This window comes from Pagrus major, chromosome 2 (assembly GCF_040436345.1).
Source record: "Pagrus major chromosome 2, Pma_NU_1.0".
In the NCBI taxonomy this organism is placed as follows: domain Eukaryota; kingdom Metazoa; phylum Chordata; class Actinopteri; order Spariformes; family Sparidae; genus Pagrus; species Pagrus major.
The window spans coordinates 594,701-612,549 of NC_133216.1; the positions used below are offsets into that span (position 1 = coordinate 594,701).

General features: G+C 46.9%; 3 protein-coding genes across 4 annotated transcripts in view; 2 read left to right on the top strand and 1 right to left on the bottom strand.

The window, feature by feature from the left end:
- Nucleotides 1-716: 716 nt before the first annotated feature.
- Nucleotides 717-4,032, bottom strand: LOC141015873 (stress-associated endoplasmic reticulum protein 1). The gene is made up of 3 exons (XM_073490094.1): nt 3,851-4,032; nt 2,917-2,989; nt 717-1,341 (listed from the first exon to the last, which is right to left on the bottom strand). Exons 1-3 carry the CDS (start codon nt 3,932-3,934, stop codon nt 1,301-1,303), a joined length of 198 nt encoding a protein of 65 aa, XP_073346195.1. The 5' UTR covers nt 3,935-4,032; the 3' UTR covers nt 717-1,300.
- Nucleotides 4,033-5,226: 1,194 nt separating this feature from the next.
- On the top strand, nt 5,227-13,857 carry eif2a (eukaryotic translation initiation factor 2A). Its single transcript, XM_073491334.1, has 16 exons — nt 5,227-5,294; nt 6,195-6,264; nt 6,387-6,458; nt 7,378-7,496; nt 9,672-9,771; nt 10,248-10,330; nt 10,424-10,497; nt 10,577-10,721; nt 10,807-10,923; nt 11,193-11,349; nt 11,464-11,548; nt 11,860-12,192; nt 12,600-12,713; nt 12,862-12,975; nt 13,175-13,240; nt 13,370-13,857. The coding sequence occupies exons 1-16, from the start codon at nt 5,267-5,269 to the stop codon at nt 13,433-13,435; spliced, it is 1,743 nt and encodes a 580-aa protein (XP_073347435.1). The 5' UTR covers nt 5,227-5,266; the 3' UTR covers nt 13,436-13,857.
- A 2,005-nt stretch (nt 13,858-15,862) lies between these two features.
- tsen34 (TSEN34 tRNA splicing endonuclease subunit) overlaps nt 15,863-17,849 on the top strand; it is a 3,356-nt gene continuing 1,369 nt past the window's right edge. Inside the window, exons 1-4 of one of the 2 annotated variants that reach the window (XM_073487984.1) lie at nt 15,863-16,115; nt 17,125-17,400; nt 17,473-17,629; nt 17,714-17,849. The exon at nt 17,714-17,849 is cut by the window's right edge and continues 155 nt beyond it. In XM_073487984.1, the coding sequence (XP_073344085.1) occupies nt 17,134-17,400; nt 17,473-17,629; nt 17,714-17,849 (560 nt within the window). In that variant the 5' untranslated portion in view covers nt 15,863-16,115; nt 17,125-17,133. The remainder of the gene's footprint in view (nt 16,116-17,124; nt 17,401-17,472; nt 17,630-17,713) is intronic. The other variant, XM_073487994.1, reaches the window with a different exon arrangement.

A 17,849-nucleotide genomic window follows, 5' to 3' on the forward strand; every position in this document is an offset into this window, starting at 1 on the left:
CTGATGGTGAGGATGTCATACAACTTCATGTCAAAAAATCCGAACTATCCCTTTAATGCAAATTAAGTACGTTTACTTTAACTTTTTTAAAGTAACTAAATGTTTACATGAACATGATGTTTGAGTTCTCTGGTGATCAGCTCATGATGTCACACAGCTGTTCTGTGCAGATGTTTCTTCTTCTATGATCTCCTGAATCTACAGCCGCTGTATGTTTGTGTTGTTCATCCTGTTTGACTCAGAGCTCATTACTTTCATCTGAGCAACAGCTGCTGTGAAACACACACACTGAACACACACACACACACACTGAACACACACACTGAACACACACACACACACACACTGAACACACACACACACACTGAACACACATACTGAACACACACACACACACTGAACACACACACACACACTGAACACACATACTGAACACACACACTGAACACACACACTGAACACACACACACACTGAACACACACACACACACACACACACTGAACAAAGCAACATTAAACTGTCTGATTATTGAATGGAGTTTGGTGCACAGACTGACTCAACCAGTTTACAGTCTGTGACAAACAGCACCACCCTGTGGACCAAATAAGCACTGCACCAACACCACAACACCAGTCCAAGACTGTCAAAGACCGGATCGGTCCAGACCAACGAGTCAGCACCAGCTTTAATGTTGAGACATAAAACAAACACATCGTCCATCTTGAAAATTAAACTTTATTCAGAGAGCGTGAGTGTTCAGGTGAGGCTGCACACGGTGCAGACACACACCTGTCAGACCTCCTGACCTTCTGATTCAAAAGACCTTCATCATCATTTCCACTGAGGAGGAGGAGGAGCAGGAGGAGGAGCAGGAGGAGGAGCAGGAGGAGGAAGACAGACACATCTGGAATGTGAAGAAGACTCCATCTGTGAGCAGATGGATGGAACACTGGAGTTCAGAGGAGCAGGTCGGACTCTGACCCCCTCACTGATAAGGTGTATCAGAGGGGGCGGGGCCAGAGCTCAGGTAAACAGAGATAGGCACACGTATGGCTTGTTGACAGACTGTGAGAAGGTCAGCGACACGATAAATCAACACGATAACACAGTAATGCTGTGTGTGTGTGTGGGCTGGTGTTTGTTTGTTTGTTTGTTTTCAGAGTTCAGGAATGTTTCCGTTTGGTCAGTTGGGGGGGGGGGCGGGGCCATGACGGTCAGCTGACGTTGGTGCTCTGTCCTCGCCTTCGCCATCTTCAGCAGCTCGTGACTGTAGCCCTGCCCCCTGCTGGTGACATCACTCTACATGCCCATCCTGATGCTCTGGATGATCTGGAAGATGGCTGCAGAAACAACAACAACAACAACAACAGGATTATTATTATTTATCTCTAAATATCTATTTTCTCATCTTCTTGCTTGTTTTCTTCTTCTGTGGTGTTGACTGAACTACACTGCTGTATATGAAATGTGCTCAGTTTTATTTTTGTTCTGTTTTAATGAGGTTTTATTTTTACTGCACAGGTGACTGAACTCTTGCATGGAGCAGCTGTTAGCATGCTAATGTTAGCCTCGATGTGACTGAACTCTTGCATGGAGCAGCTGTTAGCATGCTAATGTTAGCCTCCATGTGACTGAGCTGTTGCATGGAGCGGCTGTTAGCATGCTAATGTTAGCCTCGATGTGACTGAGCTGTTGCATGGAGCAGCTGTTAGCATGCTAATGTTAGCCTCGATGTGACTGAGCTGTTGCATGGAGCAGCTGTTAGCATGCTAATGTTAGCCTCGATGTGACTGAGCTGTTGCATGGAGCAGCTGTTAGCATGCTAATGTTAGCCTCGTGTGGACAGTCAGACTGAACTCGTCAGTTATCTGAAGGTTTGTTATCGTCTCAGCAGAGCTCAGCTGGACTTTGATGTTTGATCAGAGTGAGCGCTCTGTTCTCTCAATGATCTTTGTCACGTCTGAGCACGCTCAAACACACACACACACCTGAGACACAGCGGGTGTGTGTGTGTTCATGTGTGTTTCTGTCAAAGTGACACGTACAGAGCAGAGTGACATCGACACGGGTCGACAAGCCCCGCCCTCTCCTCTGATGTCAGCAGGGGGCGGAGCCACCATCACCACAGGTGACCTTTAATGATTTATCCAAAAATATCTAAAAACATGTTTCAGCTTCTCACAACAAAACTTTTGAGTCCACAGACATTAAATGATCAAAAGTTTACTTGTGATATCATTTATATAATAATAATAACAACAACAACAACAACAACAATAATAATAACAATGATAATAATAATAATAATAATTAAGTCTTTCACAAAAGAATAAAATCAGATAAATATAAGAGATTAATGTTTAATGTTAATTATCTAAGAAACACAAAACAAAATAATAAGCAAATTAAAAGGAGGAGGAGCAGGGGAAGGAGAAGAAGAGGAGGAGGAGGAGGAGGAGCAGGGGAAGGAGAAGAAGAGGAGGAGGAGGGGAAGAAGAAGAAGAAGAAGAAGAAGAGGAGGAGGAGCAGGGGAAGAAGAAGAAGAAGAAGAGGAGGAGGAGCAGGAGGAGCAGGGGAAGAAGAAGAAGAGGAGGAGGAGGAGGAGGAGGAGCAGGAGGAGCAGGGGAAGGAGAAGAAGAAGAAGAAGAGGAGGAGGAGGAGGAGGAGGAGGAGGAGCAGGGGAAGAAGAAGAAGAGGAGGAGGAGGAGGAGGAGGAGGAGGAGCAGGGGAAGAAGAAGAAGAAGAGGAGGAGCAGGGGAAGAAGAAGAAGAGGAGGAGGAGGAGGAGGAGGAGGAGGAGGAGCAGGGGAAGAAGAAGAAGAGGAGGAGGAGGAGGAGGAGGAGGAGGAGGAGGAGGAGGAGGAGGGGAAGAAGAAGAAGAAGAGGAGGAGGAGGAGGAGGAGGAGGAGGACTGACCTGATCCACAGACGACGAAGATGAAGAGTGCGAGCAGCCAGGGGCCGACTCCTTTATCTTCAGTGGGATTTCTCTGAAAACACAGAAAATGATTGATATTGATGATATTTAATAATCAATAATCAGACTTTATTGATTTAATGTAAACGTGCAGAATATTAAATGTTGGTTTTATCTGAATCAACAGTTGATTCATGTGTGATGACGGACAGTTAATGATTATTTAAATCTAATTAAATCGGTCTGATCGATCCGGCGCTGAAACTGATCGATCTGATCGATCCGGAGCTGAAACTGATCGATCTGATCGATCCGGAGCTGAAACTGATTGATCACAATAAAACTGAATTCTCTGAGAAAACACGTAAAGATGAAACTTGTCACTGTTCTCTGATGATTCTGGATCCATATTGATCAGTTCAATGTAAAACTAATCAACACTCATCATCATTATCAGCCCTGTATTGATCCATATGTTCACTGTGTCGGCCATTACTCTGATCATTGACGACAGCCGATCAATCGGTCAGAAGTGATTGATATTGATGATTATTGATGAAGTCGAAGCTTCAGTTCAAACAGTTTTAATGAACTTATTTAAAGATCACTTCCTGATTCCAGGTCAGCACCGTGTAGACCGTGTAGACTGGGTCTGACTGGGTCTGACTCACAGAAGTAACCTGGATCATTGACCCAGCTGCTCTCAGAGTGTTAGTCTCAGGTTTAGATGAGTTAGTCTCAGGTTTAGATGAGTTAGTCTCAGGTTTAGATGAGTTAGTCTCAGGTTTAGATGAGTTAGTCTCAGGTTTAGATGAGTTAGTCTCGGGTTTAGATGAGTTAGTCTCGGGTTTAGATGAGTTAGTCTCGGGTTTAGATGAGTTAGTCTCGGGTCTAAGTCGGTCTGTCTCAGGACAGGAGCGGTTGTTAAACTCACCGTTGACTTGGCCACGTTTCCTCGCTGAGTGATGTTCTTGCTGTGTTTCTCGTTCGCCATGCGGATCCTCTGTTTGGCCACCATCTTGTCTTCTTGTGGTTGTTGTGTGAGTTTTGGTCGTTAGTTGTTGGTGTGTGTCTGTGGACGCTGGTCGTCGTGTCCTCTCGGGCTCTGCTGACTGGGAGCTGCTCTCTGTTGTCTACGTACTCAAAAAGCTGAAGCCCCGCCCCCTCACTACACCGGAACTGCTGACTCCCGCGTCAAGTTACTGCGCGTCAAAATAAAACTTCCTGTACGCACTTTCAAAATTAAATTCACAGAGCTCTTGTTTAAACACTGATGATACAATCAGACGGTCTTGTTAATGTATGTGAAACCATCAAATAACGTCTCTGTTTCACTTCATTGGATTTCTGTGTCTGTTTGAATCAGTTGTATTTTTAACTTGTGAAATGTTTAAATATTTTGTTTGGGTGATAGTGAGGTTATATTTATTGTTTTCTTTGTGTTGCTTGTGTTTTAGTTATTATTACTATTATCATTAATAATAATAATAATAATAATAATAATAATAATAATAATAATAATGATTGATTGAAAAAACAAAATTAACAGCTGTGGATTTTTATGAAGTCACACTTACTGAATATTGATGTCAGATGTTAAAGAAAGAACAAGAATCACTCACTTTTCTCTTCTACAGTTGTAATTTAATTGCGAATTTTGGTAGGAAGATAATTAGCAGATTCTTTGACACATTAAACGTGAATTTCCTTCAATGGGAAAAGGTAGAAACCTTCTAAAATAGGTAGTAAATGAACTTTAATGTAAGAATATGTTATTACAGATACTGTATATACACACAGTTAACTGCTGTCAGTTAAATACTTTTTTAATGTAAAGGCTCAGAGATACATGTAATTGTTGGCTAAATGTTATGATTTTAATGTGTGAATCAACAAATGTATTTTTCATAAATCTCGTCCCAATTAAGTTAAACATTTTCCTTCAACGCTTAAAATACATGCTAACAGTCTTTCTTTATGGGATTTGTTGCAACAATACTAACAATACTAATTCTTTAATCGTTAAAACCAAACCGCGCTTTTACTTTGAAAACGGAAGCTACGTCACCGCCAGCCGCTCGTCGACAGCTCGACGCAGTTGTTGAAATCGACCCCAAATTTAAACTTTAACTAAACGATATTTTTCTTACTTATTGAAATAAAGCCTTTTATTTTAATTCAAACTTCACAGTTCAGCTCAGAAACATAAATTTTAAACTTTAACTTTGTTTTAAAAATACGTGTTGAAGAAAACAGTCGATTGTATGCTGATGTGGCACTGAACGTCCCGCCTCCTGCAGCCGTGACGCATTTCCGGCAGACAGCTTTTCTTCTTCCGGCACACGTAAACATGGCGCCCCCCATCCCGCTGTTAGCAGGTGGGTAATTTCACTTGTCTTAAACTTTGTTGTTGACTTTTTAACATATTTACAGAGAAATGCTACCGAAGAACAGCGACTACTGACTGAAAGTCAAATATCACGGACTCAAACGACAGCGACTCTCATCACCTGCCGCTCTGTTACTCAGAATTAATGGTCCACCAAACTCAGTTTAAAATTCTTAATTTATTTGTTGATTAGAAGATAGCAAATAAACCTACGTTCTAAAAGTAAGTTACAGACTTAGTTGAAATTAATGGAGTCTTTGGATTTGTTCGGCATAGATAACATCCACAAGTAATAATCCTTTAAGACAAATCATCTTCTAAATCCTGATCACGCCGTTCGCTCTCTGTATATCTCAGGATGGTGGAAATAAGCGATGAGCTGGATATGAACAGCTAAAACCACCGAAGTTTTGGCTGTTTGAGAGGTTATATGTACACCGAATTAAACAGGTATATTAGTTGGTAGTAGGACTGTCCTCGGTATCATTTATTGTGACAGGCCGATCAGTCGGTAGACATGGAAACATAAAATTAGTAGATTTTCTTATGGAATTTGTCACATCATTCAAGTCAAAGACCTAAACTCAACTGTGAGTGACCGTGATAATCGTCTCAGAGTAGATAATAAGTCAGACTCAGTTTTAAATGGGACTATTTTTTATTCGTTTGACTTAAATCCAGATTTTGCTAATATTAACTGAAACAACAAAAACCTGAACAGGACTTTACAGAAGGGACCGAACCGAAATGATTATAAATATTAAATAACTACTTATTGATGCTCTGTGACACAAAATCAACTGGTAATATTGTTATGAAAAATTAAAATATGAACTAAATGTTATTAGTATTTATTGATTATTTGTCTTCTTCTGTTGTTGACTGTCAGTTCGAGCTTCAGATGGAACCTCGCTGCTCACCGGACCTCCAACATGTGAGCAGCACTCCACCTTCCAGAGGTACGAACTCCTCATCCTGTCACCTGTCTGTGTGCTACATGATCAACAGACACATGACCAGCTGTGTGTGTGTGTGTGTGTGTGTGTGTGTGTGTGTGTCTGTCTGTCTGTCTGTCTGTCAGGGACTCTCGGCCCAGCAGGTGTGTCACCTTCAGCAGAGATGGGACGCTGTTCGGCTGGTGCAACGGACACAAGTAATCATCCTGATCACTAATCTATAATAATGATCATCACCATGGTTACCTGTAACTCAACGTGTTTACATAAAGAGAACGAGCCATTTTCAACATATTATTAACATATCATTAACATATCGTTAACATATCGTTAAACAAGGCTACAAAGACGATTATTTACTTACTGACAAAATCTCTTTTTAACCTGGAAAACATTTCAGAACTGTCTGACCTGTCTGTCTCTCTGACCTGTCTGTCTCTTTCTCTCTCTGACCTGTCTGTCTGTCTCTTTCTCTCTCTGACCTGTCTGTCTCTCTGACCTGTCTGTCTGTCTCTCTCTCTCTGACCTGTCTGTCGGTCTCTTTCTCTCCCTGACCTGTCTGTCTCTCTCTCTCTGACCTGTCTGTCTGTCTCTTTCTCTCTCTGACCTGTCTGTCTCTCTCTCTCTGACCTGTCTGTCTCTCTGACCTGTCTGTCTCTCTCTCTCTCTCTCTCTGACCTATCTGTCTCTCTGACCTGTCTGTCTCTCTCTCTCTCTCTCTCTCTCTGACCTGTCTGTCTCTCTCCCTCTCTCTCTCTGACCTGTCTGTCTGTCTCTTTCTCTCTCTGACCTGTCTGTCTGTCTCTCTCTCTCTCTGACCTGTCTGTCTCTCTGACCTGTCTGTCTCTCTCTCTCTCTCTCTCTCTCTCTCTGACCTGTCTGTCTCTCTCCCTCTCTCTCTCTGACCTGTCTGTCTGTCTCTTTCTCTCTCTGACCTGTCTGTCTCTCTCTCTCTCTCTCTCTCTCTGACCTGTCTGTCTGTCTCTCTCTCTCTCTGACCTGTCTGTCTCTCTGACCTGTCTGTCTCTCTCTCTCTCTCTGACCTGTCTGTCTGTCTCTCTCTCTCTCTGACCTGTCTCTCTCTCTCTCTCTCTCTCTGACCCGTCTGTCTGCCAGTGTCTCGGTGGTGAAGTCCTTAGACGGCTCGGTGGTGTCGACCTTTGACCTCCCGAAGACGTCTCTGTTGGACTTCTCTCCTCTCAACACAGTCGTGGTCACCTGGCAGCCGTACAGCAGTAAGACACCTGATGACATCATCATCGTGTCAGACCAGATGCTCTGTGTTCCACCTGTGTGACCTGTGTGACCTGTGATACCTGTGTGACCTGTGAGACCTGTTGCCTGTGTGACCTGTTGCCTGTGTGACCTGTGATACCTGTGAGATCTGTGAGACCTGTGATACCTGTGTGACCTGTTGCCTGTGTGACCTGTTGCCTGTGTGACCTGTGATACCTGTGAGATCTGTGAGACCTGTGTGACCTGTGTGACCTGTTGCCTGTGTGACCTGTGTGACCTGTGTGACCTGTTGCCTGTGTGACCTGTTGCCTGTGAGACCTGTTGCCTGTGAGACCTGTGTGACCTGTGTGACCTGTTGCCTGTGAGATCTGTGAGACCTGTGTGACCTGTGTGACCTGTTGCCTGTGTGACCTGTTGCCTGTGAGACCTGTGTGACCTGTTGCCTGTGAGACCTGTTGCCTGTGTGACCTGTTGCCTGTGAGACCTGTTGCCTGTGAGACCTGTGTGACCTGTGTGACCTGTTGCCTGTGAGATCCGTGAGACCTGTGTGACCTGTGTGACCTGTTGCCTGTGAGACCTGTGTGACCTGTTGCCTGTGTGACCTGTTACCTGTGAGACCTGTGTGACCTGTGTGACCTGTTGCCTGTGTGACCTGTTGCCTGTGAGACCTGTGTGACCTGTTGCCTGTGTGACCTGTTACCTGTGTGACCTGTTACCTGTGTGACCTGTGTGACCTGTTACCTGTGTGACCTGTTGCCTGTGTGACCTGTTACCTGTGTGACCTGTTACCTGTGTGACCTGTTACCTGTGTGACCTGTTACCTGTGTGACCTGTGTGACCTGTGTGACCTGTTGCCTGTGAGATCTGTGAGACCTGTGTGACCTGTGTGACCTGTTGCCTGTGTGACCTGTTGCCTGTGAGACCTGTGTGACCTGTTGCCTGTGAGACCTGTTGCCTGTGTGACCTGTTGCCTGTGAGACCTGTTGCCTGTGAGACCTGTGTGACCTGTGTGACCTGTTGCCTGTGAGATCCGTGAGACCTGTGTGACCTGTGTGACCTGTTGCCTGTGAGACCTGTGTGACCTGTTGCCTGTGTGACCTGTTACCTGTGAGACCTGTGTGACCTGTGTGACCTGTTGCCTGTGTGACCTGTTGCCTGTGAGACCTGTGTGACCTGTTGCCTGTGTGACCTGTTACCTGTGTGACCTGTTACCTGTGTGACCTGTGTGACCTGTTACCTGTGTGACCTGTTGCCTGTGTGACCTGTTACCTGTGTGACCTGTTACCTGTGTGACCTGTTACCTGTGTGACCTGTTACCTGTGTGACCTGTGTGACCTGTTACCTGTGTGACCTGTTGCCTGTGTGACCTGTTACCTGTGTGACCTGTTACCTGTGTGACCTGTTACCTGTGTGACCTGTGTGACCTGTTGCCTGTGTGACCTGTTACCTGTGTGACCTGGTGGAGCACATGTTGTGTGCAGTAGAACAGGGTCATGGATCAGAGAGACGGTCCAACTCAACAACATGATGAACTTTAACAATGAAACAAGTCAACAAAAACCTGCCTGTAGAGACCAACTATAACCTGTGTGTGTGTCTGTGTGTGTGTGTGTGTGTCTGTGTCTGTGTGTGTGTGTGTGTGTCTGTGTCTGTGTGTGTGTGTCTGTGTGTGTGTGTGTGTGTCTGTGTGTGTGTGTGTGTCTGTGTGTGTGTGTGTGTGTGTGTGTGTCTGTGTCTGTGTGTGTGTCTGTGTGTGTGTGTCTGTGTGTGTCTGTGTGTGTGTGTGTGTGTGTGTCTGTGTGTCTGTGTGTGTGTGTCTGTGTGTGTGTGTGTGTGTCTGTGTGTGTGTGTGTGTCTGTGTGTGTGTGTGTGTGTGTGTGTGTCTGTGTCTGTGTGTGTGTCTGTGTGTGTGTGTCTGTGTGTGTGTGTGTGTGTGTGTGTGTCTGTGTGTCTGTGTGTGTGTCTGTGTGTGTCTGTGTGTGTGTGTGTGTGTGTCTGTGTCTGTGTCTGTGTCTGTGTGTGTGTCTGTGTCTGTGTCTGTGTCTGTGTCTGTGTGTGTGTGTGTGTGTGTGTGTGTGTGTGTGTGTGTCTGTGTGTGTGTCTGTGTCTGTGTCTGTGTCTGTGTGTGTGTGTGTGTGTGTGTGTGTGTGTCTGTGTGTGCGTGTGTGTGTCAGAGACTCAGAACAGTCCTCAGGCTGACCCAAACCTCCAGCTGTGGGACCTGCAGAGCGGACAGCTGATCAAAGCTCTGTACCAGAAGAAGCTCGACGCCTGGTGAGTGAGACAGGCAGGTTAGAGAGAGAGAGAGACAGGCAGGTAAGAGAGACAGACTGGTCAGAGAGAGACAGACGCATCAGAGAGAGACAGACGGGTCAGAGAGAGAGACAGACGGGTCAGAGAGAGACAGATGGGTCAGAGAGAGAGACAGACAGGTCAGAGAGAGAGACAGACGGGTCAGAGAGAGACAGACGGGTCAGAGAGAGAGACAGACGGGTCAGAGAGAGAGAGAGACAGACGGGTCAGAGAGAGAGACAGACGGGTCAGAGAGAGAGACAGACGGGTCAGAGAGAGAGACAGACGGGTCAGAGAGAGAGAGAGACAGACGGGTCAGAGTGAGACAGACGGGTCAGAGAGAGAGAGACAGACGGGTCAGAGAGAGACAGACGGGTCAGAGAGAGACCGCTTTACTCTGATTAATTCTGTGCTCTCTGTGATTGGCTGTCTGTGATTGGCTCTCTGATTGGCTGCAGGTGTCCCAGCTGGTCTGAAGATGAGAAGATCTGTGTGAGGAGCGTCAACAACGAGCTGCACTTCTACGAGAACAACGACTTCAGTGAGAGACCCGCTTATCTGACCGGTTCTGTCCCATTTATCTGACCGGTTCTGTCCCATTTTTCTGACCGGTTTCTGACTGGTTGTCTTTCAGACACGATTGCCAACAAGCTCCACATGCAGAAGGTTTCAGACTTTGAGTTGTCACCTGGAGCTCAGCCCAGTAAGGTGAGGACCCATCAGCCTAGATCTGGCCCTGGTCCTGGTCCTGGTCCAGGTCCCAGTCTGTACTGTTTGTCCCCTCCAGGTGGCGGTCTATGTCCCGGGCAGTAAAGGAGCTCCGTCATTCGTGCGTCTGTATCAGTACCCGGTTCTGGGAGGACCCACGGCTGCTCTCGCCAACAAGAGCTTCTTCAAGGCCGACAGAGTCAGCATGCAGTGGAACAGGAAGGGTGAGTGACTTCTGAGGTCCTGGAAGGTCCTGGAATATCAAAATGTCCCAGGCTGTGTGGTGTCTTTAACCCATGTGTCTCTCAGCCTCTGCAGTTCTGGTCACAGCGAGTACTGAAGTGGACAAAACCGGAGCTTCATATTACGGAGAGCAGACGCTGCATTACCTCGCTGTGAACGGAGAGACGGCTGTGGTCCAACTGCGTCAGTACTTCTACTGTGTATTAATACTACTGCTGTGTGAGACTCGGTACTTTACCTCAGTCAGAAGCGAATAAAAAGAGTAAAAAGACACAAGAATCCACATGTGCGGTTCCGGTCCAGTTAATGACTCATTCACTTATAATTTAAAAGAAAAGCTCTGGAACTTTTTCTCAGTGTTTGGAAACGAGCAGGTCCTCAGAGGATCAGAGGAGAGTAGAGAAGAATCAGGACACAGTGTTTGAATAAACGTCTCTCCGTGTTCTGAACAGCCAAGAACGGTCCGATCTACGACGTGGTGTGGAGTCCGAACTCTACAGAGTTCTGTGTGGTGTACGGCTTCATGCCGGCCAAAGCCACCGTCTTCAACCTCAAGTGTGACGCTGTTTTCGACTTCGGAACTGGACCACGAAACGCTGCCTACTACAGGTGAGACGCACCTGACTCTGCTCACATGGTACCAGGTTCTGGGAGATAACTGGGTCACAGTGAATCAGAAACTGTTGGACGGAGATCCTGACTGTGTCCTCCTCCCTGTTCCAGTCCTCAGGGTCACATCCTGGTCCTGGCTGGCTTCGGGAACCTGCGGGGTCAGATGGAGGTCTGGGACGTGAAGAAATACAAACAGGTGAAGAAGAACAGCAGCAACACAAAGACCAGAACACAAACTACAGACGGTTCTGTCGTCTGAAACATTATGGAATAAAATATATTTATATCATTATTATATAAATAAGAAGCACCAGAGCTCCTCTCAGAACCTCCAGGTGTCATCTTGGTCCGATCATGAAGAGATGAAATACTTCCTTTCTGCTGATACGACTGTTTCTGAGAGTCTGGCCCAGATTTAAAGTCAAAGTTAACTTTTATTAAATGTTGTAAACCTGCAGGTCTGAACTGGACCATGTGTGATGATGAGCTGTTTGTTCTGTCCTCCAGGTGTCCAAACCTCAGGCTGCAGACACCACACATTTCGCCTGGTGTCCTGATGGTGAGCACGTTGTCACGGCGACGTGTTCTCCGAGGCTGCGGGTCAGTAACGGTTATAAGGTCTGGCACTACACCGGCTCCGTGCTGCACAAGTGGGATGTGGCGGCGGGCTCGGAGCTGTGGGAGGTCCGCTGGCAGTCCTTCCCTGATGGGAGCTTCCCTGAGCGGGCCGTCAAGTACCAGGCAGCAGTCAGCGAGCTGGGAACCACACAGGCTCCGCCCACACAGGCGTACCGCCCCCCTGCGCTGAGACACCTGCCGGCCACAGCGAGCGCCAAACTGGTGAGGGTCAGACCTAAAGAGAGAAAACTACAACTTCCAGGATGCATCTCAGTTAGAAACATCACAGAGCTCCAGTCTGTACTCGAGTAAATGTACTTAGTTACTTTCCACCACTCAGGATTCTTGATTCTGGCACTGTTTTTTGTACTTTCATTTATCTGAAGTAAAAAACAAAACGCTTTACAGACAACTCAGCTAGCTTAGCGTTAGCCCGCAGCTAGCTTAGCGTTAGCCTGCAGTGTCACTTCCTCACTCTTCTCCTGTGTGTTGAAGACGATCAGCTGACTGGTACCAGAGGAAACTCTGACAGCGCCGGACATGTTGGTTTATTTTCTTTTTCAGAGATCCATTTTTGATTTGTTGGTGAATATTTTTTTTATGTTTATTTATTGTTTATTATTTTTCAGCACGAGGAGGAGCCTCCTCAGAACATGCGTCCTGGTGCTGCAGGAGAGAAAAGTCTCTCTAAGTCGGCTCTGAAGAACCAGAAGAAAAGAGAGGCCAAGAAAGCTGCGAAACAGGTGAACCAATCAGACGGCTCCAAACGTTTGTCTCCTCGTCCTGATTGGATGACCAGCAGCTGTCAGGAACATGTGTTAGATTAAATTCTAATTATGATTAACATTTACATATAACACATGTATTAACATAACTACGTTTATTCTGAAGGACGCAAAATCTGAACCTGAACCTCCATCTGACCCCGCCCCCGTCAGCAACAGCCAATCAGAGCCGAGCAGCGGAGACCCAGAGACCGACAAGAAGATAAAGAACTTAAAGAAGGTGAAGAGCTGAAGGACAACTCGTTCATGTAGAGTTCAGTGATGTAAACATCAGGTGTGCAGGTGTTCTGTGTTGTGATTGGTCGGCGTGTCAGTGACGTGTGTGTGTGTGTGTGTGTGTGTGTGTGTGTGTGTGTGTGTGTGTGTGTGTGTGTGTGTGTGTGTGTGTGTGTGTGTGTGTGTGTGTGTGTGTGTCTCAGAAACTGAAGGCCATCGAGGAGCTGAAGGAGCAGCAGGTGTCAGGAAAAGTCCTGCAGAAGAACCAGGTGACCTGATCCACCATTCATTACATTTAATATAATCAATATAAGTGATCAGAGTTGTGTGTCTAACGAGGTGTGTGTGTGTGTGTGTGTGTGTGTGTGTGTGTGTGTGTGTGTGTGTGTGTGTCTCAGCTGGAGAAGGTGCAGAAGGAGGAGCAGCTGCTGAAGGAGCTGGAGGAACTGCAGATTGGACAGTAGGAGGCGCTGCAGCAGCTACAGGCCCCGCCCCCAATCCCACAATACACACACACACACACACACACACACACACCACACAGAGGACAGGTGTGTGTGTGTTTTTTGTTTATATTTTGAGTTTGTTCAGTTTCAGTGGGGGCGGGGCCAGGGTTTGATGATTGGATAACTGGTTCTGATTTCATTCACTTGCCTGATGACATCATCAGTTCATTCTTTTGTGTGCGGAGGCTGCCCAAAGGAATTCTGGGAGATGTAGGAGGAACTGGAGGTGTGTGTGTGTGTGTGTGTGTGTGTGTGTGACATGAACCCTGTTGCTATGCAACATGTGTACAGATGCTGAGGCCTGTGACAGTGATCCTTTCAGAATAAAAGCCTCCTGTGGTTGCATCAGGTGATGAAACTAATAAACATGTTGAGTCTGATTCTGTGTGTCAGGTTGAATCTACACAGGAAGTCAATATGGATCAATATTTAAATATTCTTCATGTTTTTGCAGCAGTTGACTGAAAAGTAAACTTACTGCAGCTTTCAGCCACATGTGATCTTCATCAGCTGTTCTCACTTTGGTCACATGACAACAGGAAGCTCATTAAAAGTTTATTTTGTCACAAACATTTCACACACAATCAATAACTGATCAGAGGCTGAAGCTCAGCTGTGTCTCCTCAACAGAGAGAAAATACATCAATAGATTTTAAATCATCTTTAATTATTTAACAAACATCTAAACGGGAAGGTTTGTAGAAAATGTGTCTGCAGCAACACTTATTGATCTTTAACATCACTGACAAGTCAATAATCAATCATTTATGGATCATTTATGAGGAAAAGTACAAATATTTGGTGGTTGGAGCGCGTCAGACATAATGAGCTCCGAAACACGTTCGTCATTATTTGTCAACATTGATCGATTAACAATAAATCTGTTTTTACAACATAATCATAATGTGGTGAATCACTGAATGTGAAACAGTTCGTGTTGACTGAAGCGGACAGGTGTGGACAGTGTGGACAGGTGTGGATAGTGTGGACAGGTGTGGACAGATGTGGATAGTGTGGACAGTGTGGACAGGTGTGGACAGATGTGGACAGGTGTGGACAGGTATGGACAGTGTGGACAGGTGCGGACAGATGTGGATAGTGTGGACAGGTGTGGACAGGTGTGGATAGTGTGGACAGGTGTGGATAGTGTGGACAGTGTGGACAGGTATGGACAGATGTGGATAGTGTGGACAGTGTGGACAGGTGTGGATAGTGTGGACAGATGTGGATAGGTATGGACAGTGTGGACAGGTGCGGACAGTGTGGACAGGTGTGGACAGTGTGGACAGATGTGGACAGGTGTGGATAGTATGGACAGGTGTGGATAGTATGGACAGATGTGGACAGGTATGGACAGTGTGGACAGGTGCGGACAGATGTGGATAGTGTGGACAGGTGTGGACAGTGTGGACAGGTGTGGACAGGTATGGACAGTGTGGACAGGTGCGGACAGATGTGGATAGTGTGGACAGGTGTGGACAGGTGTGGATAGTGTGGACAGTGTGGACAGGTATGGACAGATGTGGATAGTGTGGACAGTGTGGACAGGTGTGGACAGGTGTGGATAGTGTGGACAGTGTGGACAGGTATGGACAGATGTGGATAGTGTGGACAGTGTGGACAGGTGTGGACAGTTTGGATAGTATGGACAGATGTGGATAGTGTGGACAGTGTGGACAGGTGTGGACAGTTTGGATAGTATGGACAGATGTGGACAGATGTGGATAGTATGGACAGATGTGGACAGATGTGGACAGTGTGGACAGATGTGGACAGTGTGGACAGGTGTGGACAGTGTGGACAGATGTGGATAGTGTGGACAGTGTGGATAGTATGGACAGATGTGGACAGTGTGGACAGATGTGGACAGGTGTGGACAGTGTGGACAGATGTGGACAGGTGTGGACAGTGTGGACAGGTGTGGATAGTATGGACAGATGTGGACAGATGTGGATAGTGTGGACAGTGTGGATAGTATGGACAGTGTGGACAGGTGTGGACAGTGTGGACAGATGTGGACAGGTGTGGACAGTGTGGACAGGTGTGGACAGTGTGGACAGTGTGGACAGGTGTGCCAGCTGCGCACTGTTTCAGATTCATCACATGTGAAACAAAGACAACACCAAGAAAACTCACTTCAACTGTTTCCGGCCTGTCATTGGATGATTTGTCCGTCAATCAAACTCTCCTGCGCACCTATTGGTCGGTTCCTGCCTGTGGTTCTCTCTGAGTGCGCTCGTTCTTGTGTCTCCGCAGGTTAAACTGAGCGGGGCGCGTGCTTGTGTGCCCACTCCGAGAAGCCCCGCCCCGCTGTGATGTGACGGTGTGAGTATCAAACAGCCCCCGGCAGGAGAGAGCTCCGCGGCGGAGTGAGCGCGTGTTTATCAGTTACTGAGTCTTCATTGATCAGTGTTCATTGATCAGTGTGTAGTTATTGATCTGCTGTTTGTTGTAATTTATGACGTAAGAGTAAAAACTACAGCGGAGCAGTTTACGGCAAGTCGTGAGAGCAAGACAGGAAGCACGTGCGTACACCGGGAGTAAGCTAACACCTAACGGCTAACAGATACTGATTCAAACTGATTGATCTGATCGATGATCGATCGGTTCCACAGACAGACACCTGTGAGCTGAACAGGTAAGACAGAGACTCTGACGTCACCACCAGGCGCTGTTCCTGACGCTGTGAGCGCCTCTTCAGTGTAAACATGGAGGACAGAAACAGCTGACAGGTCACAGCTGTGATCAGATGATTTCACACAAACACAGAAAGAAGTTCATGTAGAACATTTGCCGAATTCACAAGAAGGAACAAATAAGTCAGAATCAGTCAGAGACAGAGTTTCACACAGTTTATAAAGTGTCTCCAACTCAACAACTCACTAAACTGACACATTTGTTAAGGGAGTCTGGGGACAAAGAAGTCGCCTATACTGGTTACTGTTTAGTGTATCTGTAAAATGTGACATGTTTAGCATCAATAAAATGTTTCTTCTTTCATAAATTGAGTGTAAATGGTGAAATCAGTGTAAACAGTGTGTTCAAACAGCTGCTAAATGTTGGCAGGTCAGACTTTAGCACTTTAGACACAGAAGCAGACAGGCTGGTGCAGCCATGCTGCCACAAACTGACACTTTTTACAAGGAAACACACAACTTACTGTTCTCATTTAGTGCTGAATTTACAAGAAGGAGACAATGATTCAGAATCTGTCAGAGACAGAGTTTCACTACGTTATAAAGTTTGTTTTAACTCAACAACTCTTAAATCACTACATTTGTTAAGGGAGTCTGGTGATGTTGTGGTGACTGGTTCAATGGTTGGATCAGTCCAAGTATCTGCTGCTGACACTGGCAGGTTGAAAACAACACTGCAAGTGTCAGCTGACAGATCTGACATCCTTCAGTCAGATGAAGTGAACTCTGTCTGTGTCCCTGCAGAGCTGTGAGCCACCACAGAAGAAGAGGGAAGAGGAGGAAGATGGCTGTCGTGTCAGACAGAGGGGGGAGGGGGGTTCAATGAAACAGTGTGGCCTGACTAATCAGGTCTCCAGTGGAGCCCTTCACACCTGTACTTAGAACTGAACAGGTGTAATCAGATTACTCAGGATGGACAGAGAGGAGATAAAGTGATGTGTGTGTTCTCAGGTTCAGGTGATGGATGATGCCTCCGCCAGTAGAGGGGAGTCTCCGCCCCCTCCTCATGTTGTGGGGGTCAGTCTGTGTGACTCCGCCCCCCTCCTGTGGCGGATGGAGGACCTGCGGTCGGTGAGGGCTCAGGGTCTGGTGGGGGCGCTGCTGGGCTCACTGCCCCGAACGCCGCGACAGAACGGACGACTGGGCCGACCGCTGCTGCTGCTGCCGGAGGAGGAGAGACTGCTGAGGGAGGGACACGCTGCTGGCGCACTGCCAGCCCGGAGACAGGTGAGTTCACCTGCTGGTCAGGGACAGCACCACCTGGTCCTCAGGTGACTTCTGATTGGTTGTTGTTGACAGGATGGAGGAGGGGCGGAGCTTGTTGTGCAGGTGGAGCAGCAGCAGGTGGAGCAGCAGCAGGAGGAGCAGCAGCAGAGGAGTTATGAGGAGCAGAGTGTCTTCGCTCTGGAAGACAGGAAGTCAGCGCTGCTTAGAGCTATGACATCATCACACTCAGGTGAGCCAGGTGAGACGACTGATAACATCAGTAGATCTGAACACTGTTGGTCTGGTCTAATAATTCTGGTTCTGGTCCTCTCAGGTTCAGGTTCTGGGTCTGAGTCCTCAGATGAGGCCCTGCGGAGCCGCCTTGAGGACCTGGACCGGAGCTTTACCTTCCCTCGGTCGGCACTCGCAGTCCAGCTGAGCACGGCGAGGGCGGGGCTGTCTTACTGTCC

What these genes read in the sequence shown, in the direction of transcription:
- LOC141015873 (XM_073490094.1), bottom strand. Translation starts at nt 3,934, where the DNA reads ATGGTGGCCAAACAGAGGATCCGCATGGCGAACGAGAAACACAGCAAG. An exon ending in GAAACGTGGCCAAGTCAACG is followed by an intron (nt 2,990 to 3,850) that starts GTGAGTTTAACA and finishes CTGTGTTTTCAG; the next exon opens with AGAAATCCCACTGAAGATAA. An exon ending in CTTCGTCGTCTGTGGATCAG is followed by an intron (nt 1,342 to 2,916) that starts GTCAGTCCTCCT and finishes TTGTTTCTGCAG; the next exon opens with CCATCTTCCAGATCATCCAG.
- eif2a (XM_073491334.1), top strand. Translation starts at nt 5,267, where the DNA reads ATGGCGCCCCCCATCCCGCTGTTAGCAG. An exon ending in GACGGCTGTGGTCCAACTGC is followed by an intron (nt 10,924 to 11,192) that starts GTCAGTACTTCT and finishes TGTTCTGAACAG; the next exon opens with CCAAGAACGGTCCGATCTAC. An exon ending in AAGTCCTGCAGAAGAACCAG is followed by an intron (nt 13,241 to 13,369) that starts GTGACCTGATCC and finishes TGTGTGTCTCAG; the next exon opens with CTGGAGAAGGTGCAGAAGGA.